The sequence below is a fragment of the Macrobrachium nipponense genome, chromosome 1 (genome assembly GCF_015104395.2).
Source record: "Macrobrachium nipponense isolate FS-2020 chromosome 1, ASM1510439v2, whole genome shotgun sequence".
Classification (NCBI taxonomy): Eukaryota; Metazoa; Arthropoda; class Malacostraca; order Decapoda; family Palaemonidae; genus Macrobrachium; species Macrobrachium nipponense.
In genome coordinates, this window is record NC_087200.1 from 36,353,567 (window position 1) to 36,368,566 (window position 15,000).

The 15,000-nt window shown below is 38.6% G+C and overlaps 1 protein-coding gene across 4 annotated transcripts in view; it reads right to left on the reverse strand.

Annotated features, from left to right (window-relative positions):
• Positions 1 to 3,785: 3,785 nt before the first annotated feature.
• Positions 3,786 to 15,000, reverse strand: part of LOC135219238 (RING finger protein 207-like) — a 206,740-nt gene continuing 195,525 nt past the window's right edge. For all 4 annotated transcript variants that reach the window (XM_064255834.1, XM_064255833.1, XM_064255832.1 and 1 more), the window contains 2 exons: positions 9,749 to 9,930; positions 3,786 to 6,044 (listed from right to left, as the gene is read on the reverse strand). In XM_064255834.1, the coding sequence (XP_064111904.1) occupies positions 4,774 to 6,044; positions 9,749 to 9,930 (1,453 nt within the window). In that variant the 3' untranslated portion in view covers positions 3,786 to 4,773. The remainder of the gene's footprint in view (positions 6,045 to 9,748; positions 9,931 to 15,000) is intronic.

The following is a 15,000-nucleotide window of genomic DNA, read 5'->3' on the forward strand; positions in this document are numbered from 1 at the left end:
TGGAATGACAGATAATAATAATAATAATAATAATAATAATAATAATAATAATAATAATAATAATAATAATAATAATAAAAACTAATGCGATTTAAGCTGGAAAACCCGACAAATGAACGTGTAACTACATAAGGTAAAGACCAAAAATAAAATAAATGTCTAGCAGACACGAGAAACCAGTACAACATCAAACCTTTTTACATTTTATTTTTTCTTCCTCTTTGTGTTGTGTTTGTGTTTTCACCCGAGACGATTATCTCATACAAACGAAAGAAACTGACAAAACCAAACAACAAAAAAGAGCCTTCGGAGGTATTGAGTAAAAATCCTTTCTAGAGGAGCAAAGCGCGGGCTAAGAACATCGTACAACAAGGAGAAGAAGGGAGAAGAGAGATAGCAACAGCGAACGTATAAACAACAAGATAACGAATGAGATTCACTGAAATGCAACAAGTGGCAACACTAAAACAATGATTCGTTGGGTCGTCAACTTTATCCTAATTTTGCCGTTGACAGCTGGGTGGTCCTCTGAGAGTACAGAATAGTACTGATGAAAGAAATATCATTCAGAATTTCAATTCATGACATGTTTGCACTACAGTATTCACCAATTACATGCAGCTGAAGTGTAGTTACAAAGAATCATTTTTATTTCAAAGAGCTGCACTTGAAAATATCCTGTAAGGTATTAAAAATAATTATTTCTCATATGAAGACGTAACTGTAATTGAATTTTTTTTTGTTAAACTTTTATGAACGAAATTGCAATAGGAATTGCAATTTGCCACTTATGAATATTTAAGTTTGAAGGGAAAGAAATTTCAAATTCTGGGAAAAATTTAGTTTAACGAATTAGAGAACTAAATATCAGAACCTTTGGTTATAACTAATGTTCCGATGGCATTAATGATCAAGAGGGCTCCACTGAAGATATAATTGACATTTCACACCAAACAAAGGCCGTACCTGTAATTTTTCTCTCTAAAAAAAAGAAAAAAAGGCGAAACTAAGACCAAGTTTCCTAAGAAGAAGAAAGAGATGAAGCGAGACGCACGTTTCTAGTCGCTGCTCAGCCTCCCTCCCTCCCCGATCCGAATCGAGACGGAAAGACAATAGTACAGACATACAGGGAGAAGAATATCTTTCGGTCTCGACCGCAACCGTTCTTAACAATAAAATGTATATCTCGCGAGGGATTTTTGTCCTTGCGACGCCGCCCCGTAAGGGCGAATTTCTCAAATGCAGAGTCTATTTGTATGAAAATGACGGAGGGTTTTAAGACTGGAAAAAGAAGGGCAAGTTTATGTTTTAAGATTTCTTTTTTAATACTTGTATTCAAAGTTGTATAAAGAATAGGCTAACTACGTCCCTTCGATTCGATGAAAGTTTTGGGCAACTGAACTGCCTTTGACGGTAGTGATGGTTCATCCTTTATCTCAGAAATGATAAATGTGAACCCGAATATATTATAATTTTGTCTACGAAGACCTTTTCATACCAGTAGACTTTACAAAGACAGATTCACTGCTCAGATTATAAAAAGAGAGAGAGAGAGAAGAGAGAGAGAGAGAGAGAGAGATCGTACTCTAAGAATTGTCCTTGTGCATAGCATGACACTCGAAGAAGATAATATGAATGCTTTATTTTTACCCTGATAACACACGTGACTTTATGTGTGTGTGTGTGTGTGTGTGTGATCGCACGAGCATGCACGCATAACCGCGTTGCATGTATTTGTGTACGTCGGTCTGAAATAGTACTTTCTATTTCAAGGTCGTTTCGCGAGGTTTTCAGAACGCGATGAAGACTATCTGGAGAGTAAACACATCTGTAGACAGCAACAAAGACAAGGACAGTGCTTAGAAAACGGAAGAAAAAAAAGACAATATATATATATATATACCATATACATATATATATCTATATATATATATATATATATATATATATATTATATATATATATATATATATATATATATATATATATGTATATAGGCATTATGTCAGTGAACAGGAAAATAAAGACGAGAAAGTGGCCTCCTTGGCTGAGGAAAGTAGCAAATGCGGAAAGGAATCCTTCGCTGACTGACGCAGCATCAAGAGCTGTTCCTTTGCTTTTCTTCACTTTCCTTTTCTCTCTTCGTTTCGTCTGTCTTTATTTCTTGTCGACGGACAATGAAAACTGAACAAGGAGGAGGAGGAGGAGGAGGAGCAGGAGGGGGAGGAGGAGGAGGAGGAGCAGGAGAGTGGCGGCAGAGGGCGTTGACGGAAAGAGCGGCCAATGAAATCGTAAACTCCCGGGAGCCTTATCATACAAATAGGGTAACAATAATTTCTCACGCTCGTCAGAAGTTTGGTCACCTTTTACAACGGAACGCAACGAAATCATAAGTCATTATTCCTCTTACAATATCTGTTAATGCCATATACATAATTTTTAATCTCTAGAAACCTACAGTTTACTTTTTATTTTTTTTATTCTCATCTACATAAAAGGGGAATACATGCTTTTCTCCTAAGTAGGTTGAAATATATACCTAAGTGGGAGTTTACATTCAATTAACCATATCATAATGTAGTTTGTAATAAACCATTTGCGTGAACTTTAAATCCGTAGTAAAACACATTTCATCAGTAACAGTCAAACTCTTAATACTATGATTATTTCCTTTTTATAAAACTATTAAAATAAGAAACTATGAGAGGCAAACGCAATACATCATACGAACGAAAATGAACTCTATGTCCCATGGCAATGATGTTTCTTCAATAGTATCTGTAGTATAAAGGTCTTGTATGTGCGTGCATCGTTCAAGAGAAAGTCCAAAAGGAAAAAAGGAATGAATCAGAGAGAGAGAGAGAGAGAGAGAGAGAGAGAGAGAGAGAGAGAGGACAAGCAGAACAAGACACAAATAGATACTTAACGTGACAAAAGAGATTGAGCTGGAAACGTAGGTTGATTAAAGCGAGAGGAGGGGGAGGGGGAGGGAGAAGGGGAGAGAGGGAGGGGAGGGGAGGGAGAGGAGAGGGAGAGAGAGGGGGAGAGGGGGAGGGGAGGGGAGGGGTTGAAATAGAAGCCTATAAACTGGGAGCGACATCTTCCCAAGGTCGACACTAAAAATCATCATTCCGAGAAGAAATCTAAAACCAAAATGATTACTGACAGATACAGACATATTTTCTTATTCTTTTAAAATGTAATATATATGTTTATATACGTGACTTTCATGAAACAGGAAATGACAGCTACGTTCAATAATTTACCTTGAATACTGAAGGGGAGAAGGATGGGAGGGGGGAGGGGGGGGGGGTTAAAACTACAATATTTTGACACCTCTAGGACTAGAATTGGATGATTTTTTTTTGATTGATTGCTTCGCTTGCTTGCTTGCTTGCTTGGTGCTTCGAGATTTTTGATTGAGATGAGTATTGGCCCTTGGGTGATTGCAACATTGAAGGATTCTTCATGAACGTAATTTACTGAATACATTTCACTATTCTACATTTTGAAGGGTTGAAATTCAGTCATAATTTCATTTCTGTGTCTGGCGGGGAATGGGTGGGATCCGAGTTCATCAGATTGGGCCTTTATTGACCTTAAATGCACACTAATGGTTGAGCTACAGGAAAGCCATGATCTAATAGCAACTGAGTTTAAGATTCATTTTTATAACCTACAATTGGCAGCGTTATTCTTTTTATATTCAAAACTTGGCAGATGATTCTGTTGGGGGAAAAAGATATATATATATATATATATATATATATATATATATAATATATATATATATATATATATATATATATATGTCTATATATATGTCTATATATATATCAATGATCTCGCATCATTTATATGGAAACCTCCACAGGTATAAAAGACTAATTAACCTCACTGACCTCATCGCCATAATCATCCCATATGATTATGAAGGTCCATAACAATGTGTTTTATTCCTAACATGAGACACTGGCTATAACGGGGATGAGCTACCCAGCCTGGAGCATGATGCAGAAATACAATCTCTTACAGTAATGATTCATAATTAAACCCCTGATGAAAAAAAGAACGAGTTATTCACGATACATGATAACAATGAGAACCAGCCATGATGGGATACAGTTCGTGTTGTTGGTGAGATGAAACGGAGTACCAATAGACTGAGCTTTCTTCTTTCTCGTTTTCTCAAGAGATTAGGGCAGTCGGGCGAAGTGGAGCCCGACCCTTTGAGGTGTGGGTGTGTACTACATGTGGGTGTATGTCTGTGTGTATGGATGCATGTATGCCACTCTCCTTCACTATCGCATATAAATCACAACCTTTTTTAAGTGTATTACATGGGATTTTCTTTCACATTCACTGTGTCACAATACTTCATTGTAAAAGGGTACTTAATACTCATTTATGTTTGGCCTGTGCATTGTATATTTCAAGATTTTTGTAAGCATAAAACAACTTACACACTCGTTTCATTTCTCTTTTACACCTAAAATCGTTCTAGTCAACATAAAACTCTTTGGTGATTACCGCAATTCAAACATGAGTCTAACATTGCGTCTATATTGATTTTCAAAAACACGTCACTTACGATCGCTTTTATACAAAGGCCAATATTCAAACACTTGACCCTTTCTCCTTCGATTTGTCTACAATTGGAAACGAACTAGATAAAAACTGTTTTCTATTTTCAGCTGTGGGCAATGGTAAGCTGCAAAAGACAAGTTTTAACAAGGAAAGTGTTTTAAAAAATATTATGGCTATGACTGATAATCATTTAGTTTTCTTCCGCCTAAGTATTCTTGTTTCCTGGACAGCTGCCACCAAAGTCTTCACTGCTTCTTCATGGCCCTCAAAACTATCGGCTTTTCTCAAGGTTCCATGCCTGACGGATCCCTCGGCTAGCCCACTACTGTCTCCCTTTCTCAAAATACCACTACCTTTGCGTGCCTCCGAGGGCAGGGCGTCAAGGGAGTTCTGTTTTTTAAAAACTGGCCGGGAGTGACGGGAGTCATCCCTGAATAGCTGTCCAAACTGCTCACTCGATATTGGCACATTCTCATAAATGTTCTCCTTTTTGGAGGACGTCTTCCGCGGCACCGTAGCTACAGCATAGATAGTCTCCATGTCCTTCCGGCCAGGTGATTTGCGACTGGGACCCCCCAGTTGCTCAGCGTGTACTATGGCTTTGACTTCCCCTAGGCTGAATTCCCCTGAACGTCCCTGAATCCCTTGGGGCACCTTCGGCACTGGAACTGCCTTCGGTGTCCTAATGCCTTCTTCTCGTTCGGCTGAACGAGCTCGACCTAATGAGCTCTCTCGCGACCGAGAGACTGCCTCGGCAACAGCTCTTGCTTGTGCCAGACGAAGTTCATCCAGACGTTCAGCACTGATGCGACCAGTAGTTTCAGGTTCACCACTGAGGGCACGAACAGAACCAAGGCCTGAATAAAGCTTCTCTGCAGCTCTTAACAAGGTGTTATCACAGGCAGATTTCGGCCTTTCTGGGACTGCTGATGCATCGAAGACTGCCGCTGCGAGGTCTAAGTAGTGGTCAGTTTGATGGTCTGATAAGACTTTCCCTCTAGGAATTCTGTGCACGACACGTCCAACAGGTATTCTCTCTCGAGATGAGGCTCGGCCCTCGTCGGCGTCACTCTCATATTCATGTTTCTTCTTGTCATCGCGAAGACGTACTTTCTCAAGTAGCTGCATAAACACTCCCTTTTTGACCTCCTCCACATCACTACCTTCTGAGCCACGGCGCTGGTTGATCCTCAGAGAGGACGTGGACGAAACCATCTCGCTCTCGCTTTCACAGCCTCGATGGCGCTCCCACACCAAAGAGTCACCTTCGCTGTTTTGGCGTTTACGTCGTACAGCCCTATCTGGTTTGCGGACCTCCATGTAGGAACCACCTATAACAGAGGACGCCAACGTCGACGCCATGGAGGATGCTGGGGACACTGGCCCTCGATATTTATCGCCCTCTCTAGTGGGGTGGGCCGGATCTGCCCGGCCTGAGCCCGGCCCTGGAGAGAAGCCTGAAACACAAGCCTGTCAATCGGGCGTCAGTTGGCGCCGCTCTATCTACAGGGAAGGTGGAAAGGGAGGGAATTCAGGAAGTGGATAGGAAGACATATGGCTGCTTACTCTGGTCTCTAAGCTCTGCAAATTTAGGAATGAACCTTACATATATAGCAAAAAGAAGCATATTATCAATGGTTTCATTAACTTGACGACAGAGTCAATTTTATAATTAACAGTAACACCCAATGAGTTTAAGATGCATAAAACTTATACTTTATTAGGCATGACAATATTTCACTAATACTACAATTTGCTGGTCAAAAGTAGTACAAGTAATGAAATACCGGTACTTCTTTGGCTGAGCTCTCTGCTAAAATCTTCTGAAAATAAAGAAAAACTGTTATTCACACATTACACGTAAGCAAAAATGGAAACTATGATACTGAGATTGAAGTTAGACCCCATCTTTTTATCAAGAGTGAACAAAACTGAACATCTGAACTCTTCATATAATATGAGAGAAATGAATGCTGAAACTTGACCATGCATGCTTAGGTCGACTTATGCAATATGTAAGTGGCACTGCAAACTGTATACTTGTAAACCTAGTGTCATCTTTCACCTGAAATACACTCCCTCACAGAAAACTGTATCAACATTCATGCGATACAGAGAAGCTTTTGCCTGGCGCACCAGTCAACAGTCATTTCAAAACTGCTACTGACAGACCCAAGTCTGACTCTCTGATCAAATCTCCGTTTGTCATCAACATGAATTTCTGAAATATCAGTCAAAGAAGATTTCTAGAACAAATTTATCCTATTTTCCAAGATGTGGAAACGAGAACAAATATCACACCTATCAAATTGAAACCGAGATGAAATTTCAATCTCATGAGTAGTGTGGACGTGTGAAGGAAAACTAAAACTGTCAAGAAGGTAAAAGTGAAAAGTCACTCGACGCAAGAAAATATTAACCTAGCAGATCAGTGTATTCACTTAAATAAAAGCAAATTTCAGAATACCTTGACAAAGCAAAAAAAAAAAAAAAAAAACCTGTAACCGTAGACAAATAAACAATGTTGACTGAGGTAACCTCCAAATGATATAAGAGGAGTTATTAAACTTCTCAAAAAAGGCCTGCCATTCAATCGTACTATGAATTTACATGCTGTTTCTTGACCTCCTCCTCCTAAATGGTAAAATTTCATTCTAACATGAACATAAAAGGCTGAAACTACAAGTGAAGCCACAGTCCACAAGTTCTCTGTTGTAAGTGTCCATGCTATATGAATACATCTCTGGGCATTCCAAAGCAAGGGTACCAGTGAAGGGAAATAATAATAATAATAATAATAATAATAATAATAATAATAATAATAATAATAAAAATAAAATTATTTATCTAATTATCAGTGTACCTATAAAAATGAGCAACACTGACAGAACTTCTTTAAACTAATGTTTAAGACATCATCGCATGTTGCAAGACGTATATGGAAACATGTGAAGTGTAAGTGTTAAGTATTGGAAAATGTACCACATCGGAACTGGAAGATATGGCTCTGTATCATAATTTTCGAGTATGAACACTTATACACCTAGAGCCTTGCAAAGCATAAAGTACAATGAAAATATAAGTCATTCATAAACAGAAGGAATAAAGACAGATAGTGTGCAGCAATACCAGGAATAACGTTGAACAACGAAAAGTTCCCATGGCCTTACTTCCAAGTAATAATGCATGTTGATTTGAATGTTCGTTCAAATATTGAATGATAACTACAATTTCGATTTTGCAAATGAACGGAATCCGACAGACACATATTCAATGGGTTAAGAAAAGGTAAATGTCAGGTAAACTTCAAGAAGAGAGCTTTGGAAAGCTTTCTGCGCCTGACACAGAAAAGACTCAGGGCTCTGACCACTTCACAAAAGATGCTTTTCATCAAATTAACAAAATATCTTCGTGACTCATATGAATAACGACTGGACAACGAGACAGCATCATAGCACAGAAACAGATGAGTGACATCACTGATCCTTCACGCAGATCATTTCCACGTCGATTACGCATTTCTTTTGGGTGATTAGATTAAATTAATCTATATATTTAATCTTCTTAAGAATGGAGCTTTTCTTTTTGATTTTACATTTAAGGTATTTGGAATTTCATAGTCATGTACCACTCATAATCTTGAACAAATGAATACAAATGAAGGACCTACTGTCACTTCAAAAGTGCTTGGAATTAGGGCAAGTTCGATGCAGTCTAAATATTGGTTTCTAAAGAGACCATAGCTCATCTTCAGCAATACTAATTGATTACGAATTAATAGGTAAAGAAACAATGTAGTATACCACCAGTCATCACGGTGTACTTCGAATCCCGGATTATCATTTAATGACTTGTGTATAAGAGGATTACGTCCAATTACAGAGCAAGATGTATCATGGCCACGGATTAAATTGATATTCATTTCCAAATAATGATAATAATGATATGAGGATTTCAGGCAAAAAAATATTTAAAGTTCATATGATACAGTAATTAATTTAGAGGTACAGAGAGCGGAATCATACTATACCCGAATTTTCATTTCGCAGCAGTAAAGTAAATGAAACATCTACTTTTTAATGTGAGAGGGAACAAGGGTGGGAATGTTCTTTCTACGATTGTGTTGTAGTGTTGTAAGTTATGTATACTGAGGATCTGGTGACACGAAAAGTATAAACTGCTACTTAAAAACAGCTGGTATTTAAGACAAGCTGAGAGAGCATAATAACACTTAAGCTAAGTACAAATGCTTATCTTAACATTAAAAAAGGAACACGAACACAACAGAGCGGTTTATATACACACTATTCATGCAAGCAGAACATCAACAAATCTAAGTTTTATCACAGCATCAGTTTTAAAGAGAAACAGAAGTAAGAAAAGTCCTTTGGTCATCTAGAGTATAATTAAATGCATCAAAACCTGAAGATATAATAATCTCAGAGAAAAATATTCTCATCCAAGCTCGACTAACATTGTTCTTCCCCTTTCCTTATTCTGACAGTGAAGGTCCCCGACTATCCACTGATAGTCAGTCACACAGTCACATCACTACTGTATTTAGCCTGTTGTTCTCAAATTTGGTTACTTCTATTGGCAACTGGAAGCTTTTCTTCCTGAAAACTTTAACGAGTTTCGATTACTTCTTAAGGCACTGGGTGTCAACCTGTATTTCTTGAATGTAAAGCTTCTCTTGCAATGTCTTCTCAACTGGTCTGGTTCAAGTAAAGCTCCACATGAACCTCGAATGATACAGAATCGCTCTATGAATCAAATAAACAATTTTATCATTAGAATTATTCTCCAGCAAGAAGCTAAGGGAATAAAAAAGGCACTTTTTTTGTCTTCTGTGATACCAATCAGTCTTTAGAAAATGCCATTTAGCAACAGAGCTAGAAGAGACATATCCTGAAAACACCTCATTGTTGAAGAACAGTGAACACCCACTTATGAAACGGAGCATTCTCTCGCACTCACCTTCCTGCACGCACAGGTACGCTCCTTTCCAGTTCCCATCATCCAGTTCACTCACTCGCACACCAGCACTCCTTCCCGTCTCCCAATGGCGACAGGTCCCTCATCATTTATATCGCTAAGCATCACCACGATCAGCCTATCCACACTATTAGTATCACCATCAGCCTATCCATACAAAACTCACCATGCGCATGATCACTCTCCTGGTCTTCGTCATGGTCTGGTGTTCTGCGGGTGTGGGGCGGATCTGGGGGTTTTGGGATTCCGCCTATTAACGCACCTGAGCCTGAAGACACCACCACCCCAGAGTCATCCACGCCGCCACTACCGCGACTAGCACCGTCTGCGCACCCCCGACCCTCCGCTCTGAAGTGATGGGCATAGTGTGAGGAAGGAGGCTCCAGCAGTAGAAAAGTGGCAGGTCAGCGGGGAATCTAAGTAGGGTGCATTCGCTGCTGAGTGGGATGTCAATTAGAAAATATGGGGAGCTCTCCGAGTCGTGTGAAGGATGGACATAATGTAGTGTCTATACCAAAGCTGATATTAGCTGTAAGAGAGGCATGAAGGATCCACCTTTGGGAGAATCTTATAACTGCAAAAAAAAAAAAAAAAAAAAAAAAAAAAAGTGAAAAGCGCAGGGTCTTAAGAAAAGCTGTGTAGGACAGGAATCGATACGAATGAAAATGAGTGTATGGATGACTTACTTATTTCAGGAAGAGTATGACAACACACTTTCTCAAATATTCTAAATTCTGTACATGAATAACCAGAGCATTGTTGATCTCTACGTCATGGTATCTATGATGAAATGATGGTCAGACAGACTATCGTCATGTTTTGGCCGAGTGATTTAAGGACTGTAAGCAAGCGAGTGTATATCTGTACATCTTGAGAGAGAAAGATCTAATCTCTTCGTAAAGTACCCTGAACATAATTAAGAATGTAGTATAATGAAAAAGTAGAAGATTTGGGGAAATACGTGAGGGTTAGGCCTAAAGTGTGCGTTTCCAAATTCCAGTCCGGAAGTAGCTGACCTTACCTATTCAAGTCAAAAGTCAACTTAATGTGTTAAGAATTGACAGTAGATAGATGAGATAATTTAAGCAGTTAACTTCTATTTTTGATACACCCGCAAAAGAAAGAGATAAAAGTCCTGCGGATGGCTTTCGCGTCCGAGTTGGAGGAAAAGAAACAGAAAAGAAAAGAGAGAGAGAGAGAGAGAGAGAGAGAGAGAGAGAGAGAGAGAGAGAGAAACTGAATTACATGACCGCTACAAGAGGAATGAGAGGGAACGCTTTCGAAAGGAAGGCCAGTGATGATAACAGCAAATACATGAATGAGTGACATTCGTTTTAATAAGAATGCGTCGGAGGATGAGGAGGAGGAGGAGGTGGAGGAGGTGGAGGAGGAGGAGGAGGAGGAGGAGGAGGACTCCAAGACAAAATGTCTCCTCCAAGACTCGACGAGAGAAGTAGCGAGTAAAAAGCAACGGCCAACTACCACTGAAAGAGAAGAAGACAGCGAACACATCTTTGGATTAGTTCTGAGTGAGGTGGGGGGTAGGGGGGTGGGACCAACAGTCAAAACATGTTCAAGTATAAATACACACATCAACGACACTGAAATGCAAATGAGAGAACATCTAACATATACGTAGGGGCCGAGAGATCATCAACAACATTTTCATCATTATCAAAATCATCATCATCCTCATCAGCGCCGTCTAACAGCGGAAAAGGGTCGTTAGTTCTCTCTGTTGCTGCAGCTGCTTCGAATTCAACTCTACCTTTAGCGTACATTCTGTATTGTATACACGGAATATTATATATATGGAGGATGAGAGACAATCAGGTTGTTGTAATCGATTGGAATTCATTTTTTCCTTCTACGGGAAACTTTGATGGGAAAAATTTCTCTGGGGTTAATAAAGGCTGAAGTTCTAATTGCTTCATGACGTACTGAAAATTGCTCTCTCTCTCTCTCTCTCTCTCTCTCTCAATAAAACCGAGTTATAAGCAATTAGAAAGTCATTCAGCTCGTCCTCTGATCACAACTTTATTGTCTTTCATCATCGTTTTAAATGCGTCCGTTTCTCATCGAAACAGACGGCAGGAATTCAGTTAAGCTCAATAAGGAGGGGGGGGGGGGGGGCGGGGGCACTCAAAATATATATGCACTGTGCTGTCCTGTACTGACTGAAGTTCCTCTTACTTGGCAGAAAAGGAAAGGCCTATTTGGGGGTGATATCAAATACTTCATGAAACTGAGAAGATAGCCCCGTTCCAATTTACTGAGCTTAACTCAAAACATACTGCAAAAGTAAAAGGAGTTATAACAGGAATATTTCAACACTGATCTACCAATCTAAGTGTTATACGGTGAAGGGTTTTGATCCGCTCTGCCTACTTCTAATTCAATATTACGTTGTCTGACATACTGGATGTGCAGTTACTTCTAACAAAATCGTCACCTGTAAAAACGGTAAAGTTACCCAGCCAACTCAACCATTTATCTTCGTCTGATGACGTCAATGTAATCTGAAGATGGAAAGTTGGAATCACAAGTTTTTAACATTTATCTATTTTTGTTTGTTTCAGTGACGTCAAAGAACGCCCAACGACACTCACTGGCGCAGCAGATCGAAACAGTGATCAGAACTTCAGAATTATAAGAAAAAAAAGAAGCCGAACTTTTACAGACTGAAATTGAAGCATCAGTGTTGTAATGAGTTCATACATGTTACAAACTAAATCGAGTCAGCAATTTAATCTTTTCTTACGGAGGACATCCTCGGTGCAAGTATGAAAATCATTCATGAAATGAATGGAATGTGGGGTTTAAGCCAAAGGACAAGCACTGGAACCAATGAGGTCATTCAACGATGTGATGAATGGACATGATACACGAAATTAATAATACAAAAATAGGCTGATATTCTTTCTTGAGATTTCAATGCAAGTCATCGCATATTCGGTCATTATTATCGCAAAATGGCCATCTTAAACTCGATGTTAAGTTACGGAAATTCTACTAGAGGTAAAATCATTTACGCCTAAAAACATATTCAGGAAATTCTCTTTTGGAAAAGAACGAGAAATGAGTTATATCCTGAGTAAGACTCAGAGATTCAACGTTCGGCAACAACAACAACAACAACAACGGTATCTTCTACCAAAATAAGATCCGAAAATCTACCAAGTGAAGAATCTGAATCTCAATGACAATAATCAGAAAGTCTACCAAAGATCAATTCTGAGTCTTTCATTGACAATAATCAGAAAGTCTGACAAGGGAAGAATCTGAGTCTCTCAATGATAATACTGAAGACGTCTTCCAGGAGTTCCCGAATATCTCTTAATTCCAAATAGGTCAAAACGGAGTCAGATTCGGATCATAAATTGTATTAACCAAAAGAAAAGAAACTGCTATCAACCTTAACATCCCGAAACCATCTTTCTTTGGTGATCCTGGTTCCGTTTACTTTGGTAACAACGCCTTAGGGTCTTAGAAAAAAAAAGAAAAAAAGAAAAAACACTTCGTTCTCATCGCCAAGATAATCTAGATAATCCCGGATAATCTAGAGAATCGGAAGCGTTCAATTAATACCTTTGAGGGAAAGCCTCCTCCAGTATTAATAACATAAGTGGTGATTTTGGAAGGACGAAAGGACAACAACAACAAAAAAATGATTTTGGAACCTTCAAAGCGAGGATAAATATATATATATATATATATATCTATATATATATATATATATATATAATATATTTATATATAATATATGAGTGTGTGTATGTGTATGTACTATTGTGGGTTTAAGATGCAAGGGTCCCGATTTATCATCGCTTTGAAGGTTCCGAAATTTATTTTCCTTCTTTTCTTTTTTTTTCTTTTGTTGTTGTTGTTGTCCTTTCGTCCTTCCAAAATCACCACTTATGTTAATAATACTGAGAGGCTTTCCCCTCAAGGTATTAATTGAACGCTTCCGATTCTCTAGATTTATCCGGGATTATCTAGATTATCTTGGCGATGAGAACGAAGTGTTTTTTCTTTTTTTCTTTTTTTTTTCTAAGACCCTAAGGCGTTGTTACCAAAGTAAACGGAACCAGGATCACCAAAGAAAGATGGTTTCGGGATGTTAAGGTTGATAGCAGTTTCTTTTCTTTTGGTTAATACAATTTATGATCCGAATCTGACTCCGTTTTGACCTATTTGGAATTTAGAGATATTCGGGAACTCCTCGAAGACGTCTTCAGTATTATCATTGAGAGACTCAGATTCTTCCCTTGTCAGACTTTCTGATTATTGTCATTAAGGTTACATAGGAAATAGCATACAAGAGAATACTTGAATGACAAAGACACTTGTCAGTTATTGTGGTATATTTGGGATAAAAGAGAATACTCGACGCTCTTTTATTCCTTCTGAAAATAAATGATTTTGACCTTAAAAACTCAAGACCTTAATGAAGGAACTCATAATTAATCCTTTTTAGATGTATATATATATTTATATATATGTATATGTATATGTATATACATATACATATATATATATATATGTTATATATATATATATATATATATATATATATAATATATATATATATATATATTAAATAAACAGGAATACTTGCTTGATTGATAGGAGATATCTACAGAATGAAACAGATAACGAGACAAGAGATAAGCTAGCTGTTGAAAAGGCTGCTCAGGTACGGAATGTTGATGAGCGCTGACATGCCTCCAACAGGCAGCGCGCGCGCAACCTCAAGCGCGCACTTCAATGGTGACGCGCAACTCTCAAGACGACGTAGATTATATCAAAGCGCTCTCTCGGTAGCAGAACGCACTGGTGCCTTTATTCAGAACGCTTCAGCAAAAAAGGATTAAGTATGAGTTCCTTCATTAAGGTCTTGAGTTTTTAAGGTCAAAACATTTATTTTCAGAAGGAATAAAAGAGCGTCGAGTATTCTTTTTTATCCCAAATATACCACAATAACCGACAAGTGTCTTTGTCATTCAAGTATTCTCTTGTATGCTATTTCCTATGTAACCTGAATATTCTTCACAAACGAGTGTTTCCTTCATAAGTAAATACTACTTTCTCTATGTTTCTTCCGAAACGGGGAAATGAACAACGAACTCGTTGCTTTTTCCTCACAGAAAGAGCTGACTCCTCCGCAGGTAGCCCTGTCAATCGAACTTTCGGAGCCGGAAGCTAAAGAAAGCACAGGAAATGTGTTGGTCTTATGCCAGCACTCGCTCTTGTACAACGGTCGCCTCTGGGTAATGGCAGCAGGATGTTCAAGGGAATAATACACCTGAGGTGTACCTCTGGATTCGGACAACCCATCCGAGAAAGTCGGGGTGGATCACTGGATTCGGACCATCCAACAGAGTAAGTGATAGTACAAATTTGTCTGATGTGGACCTC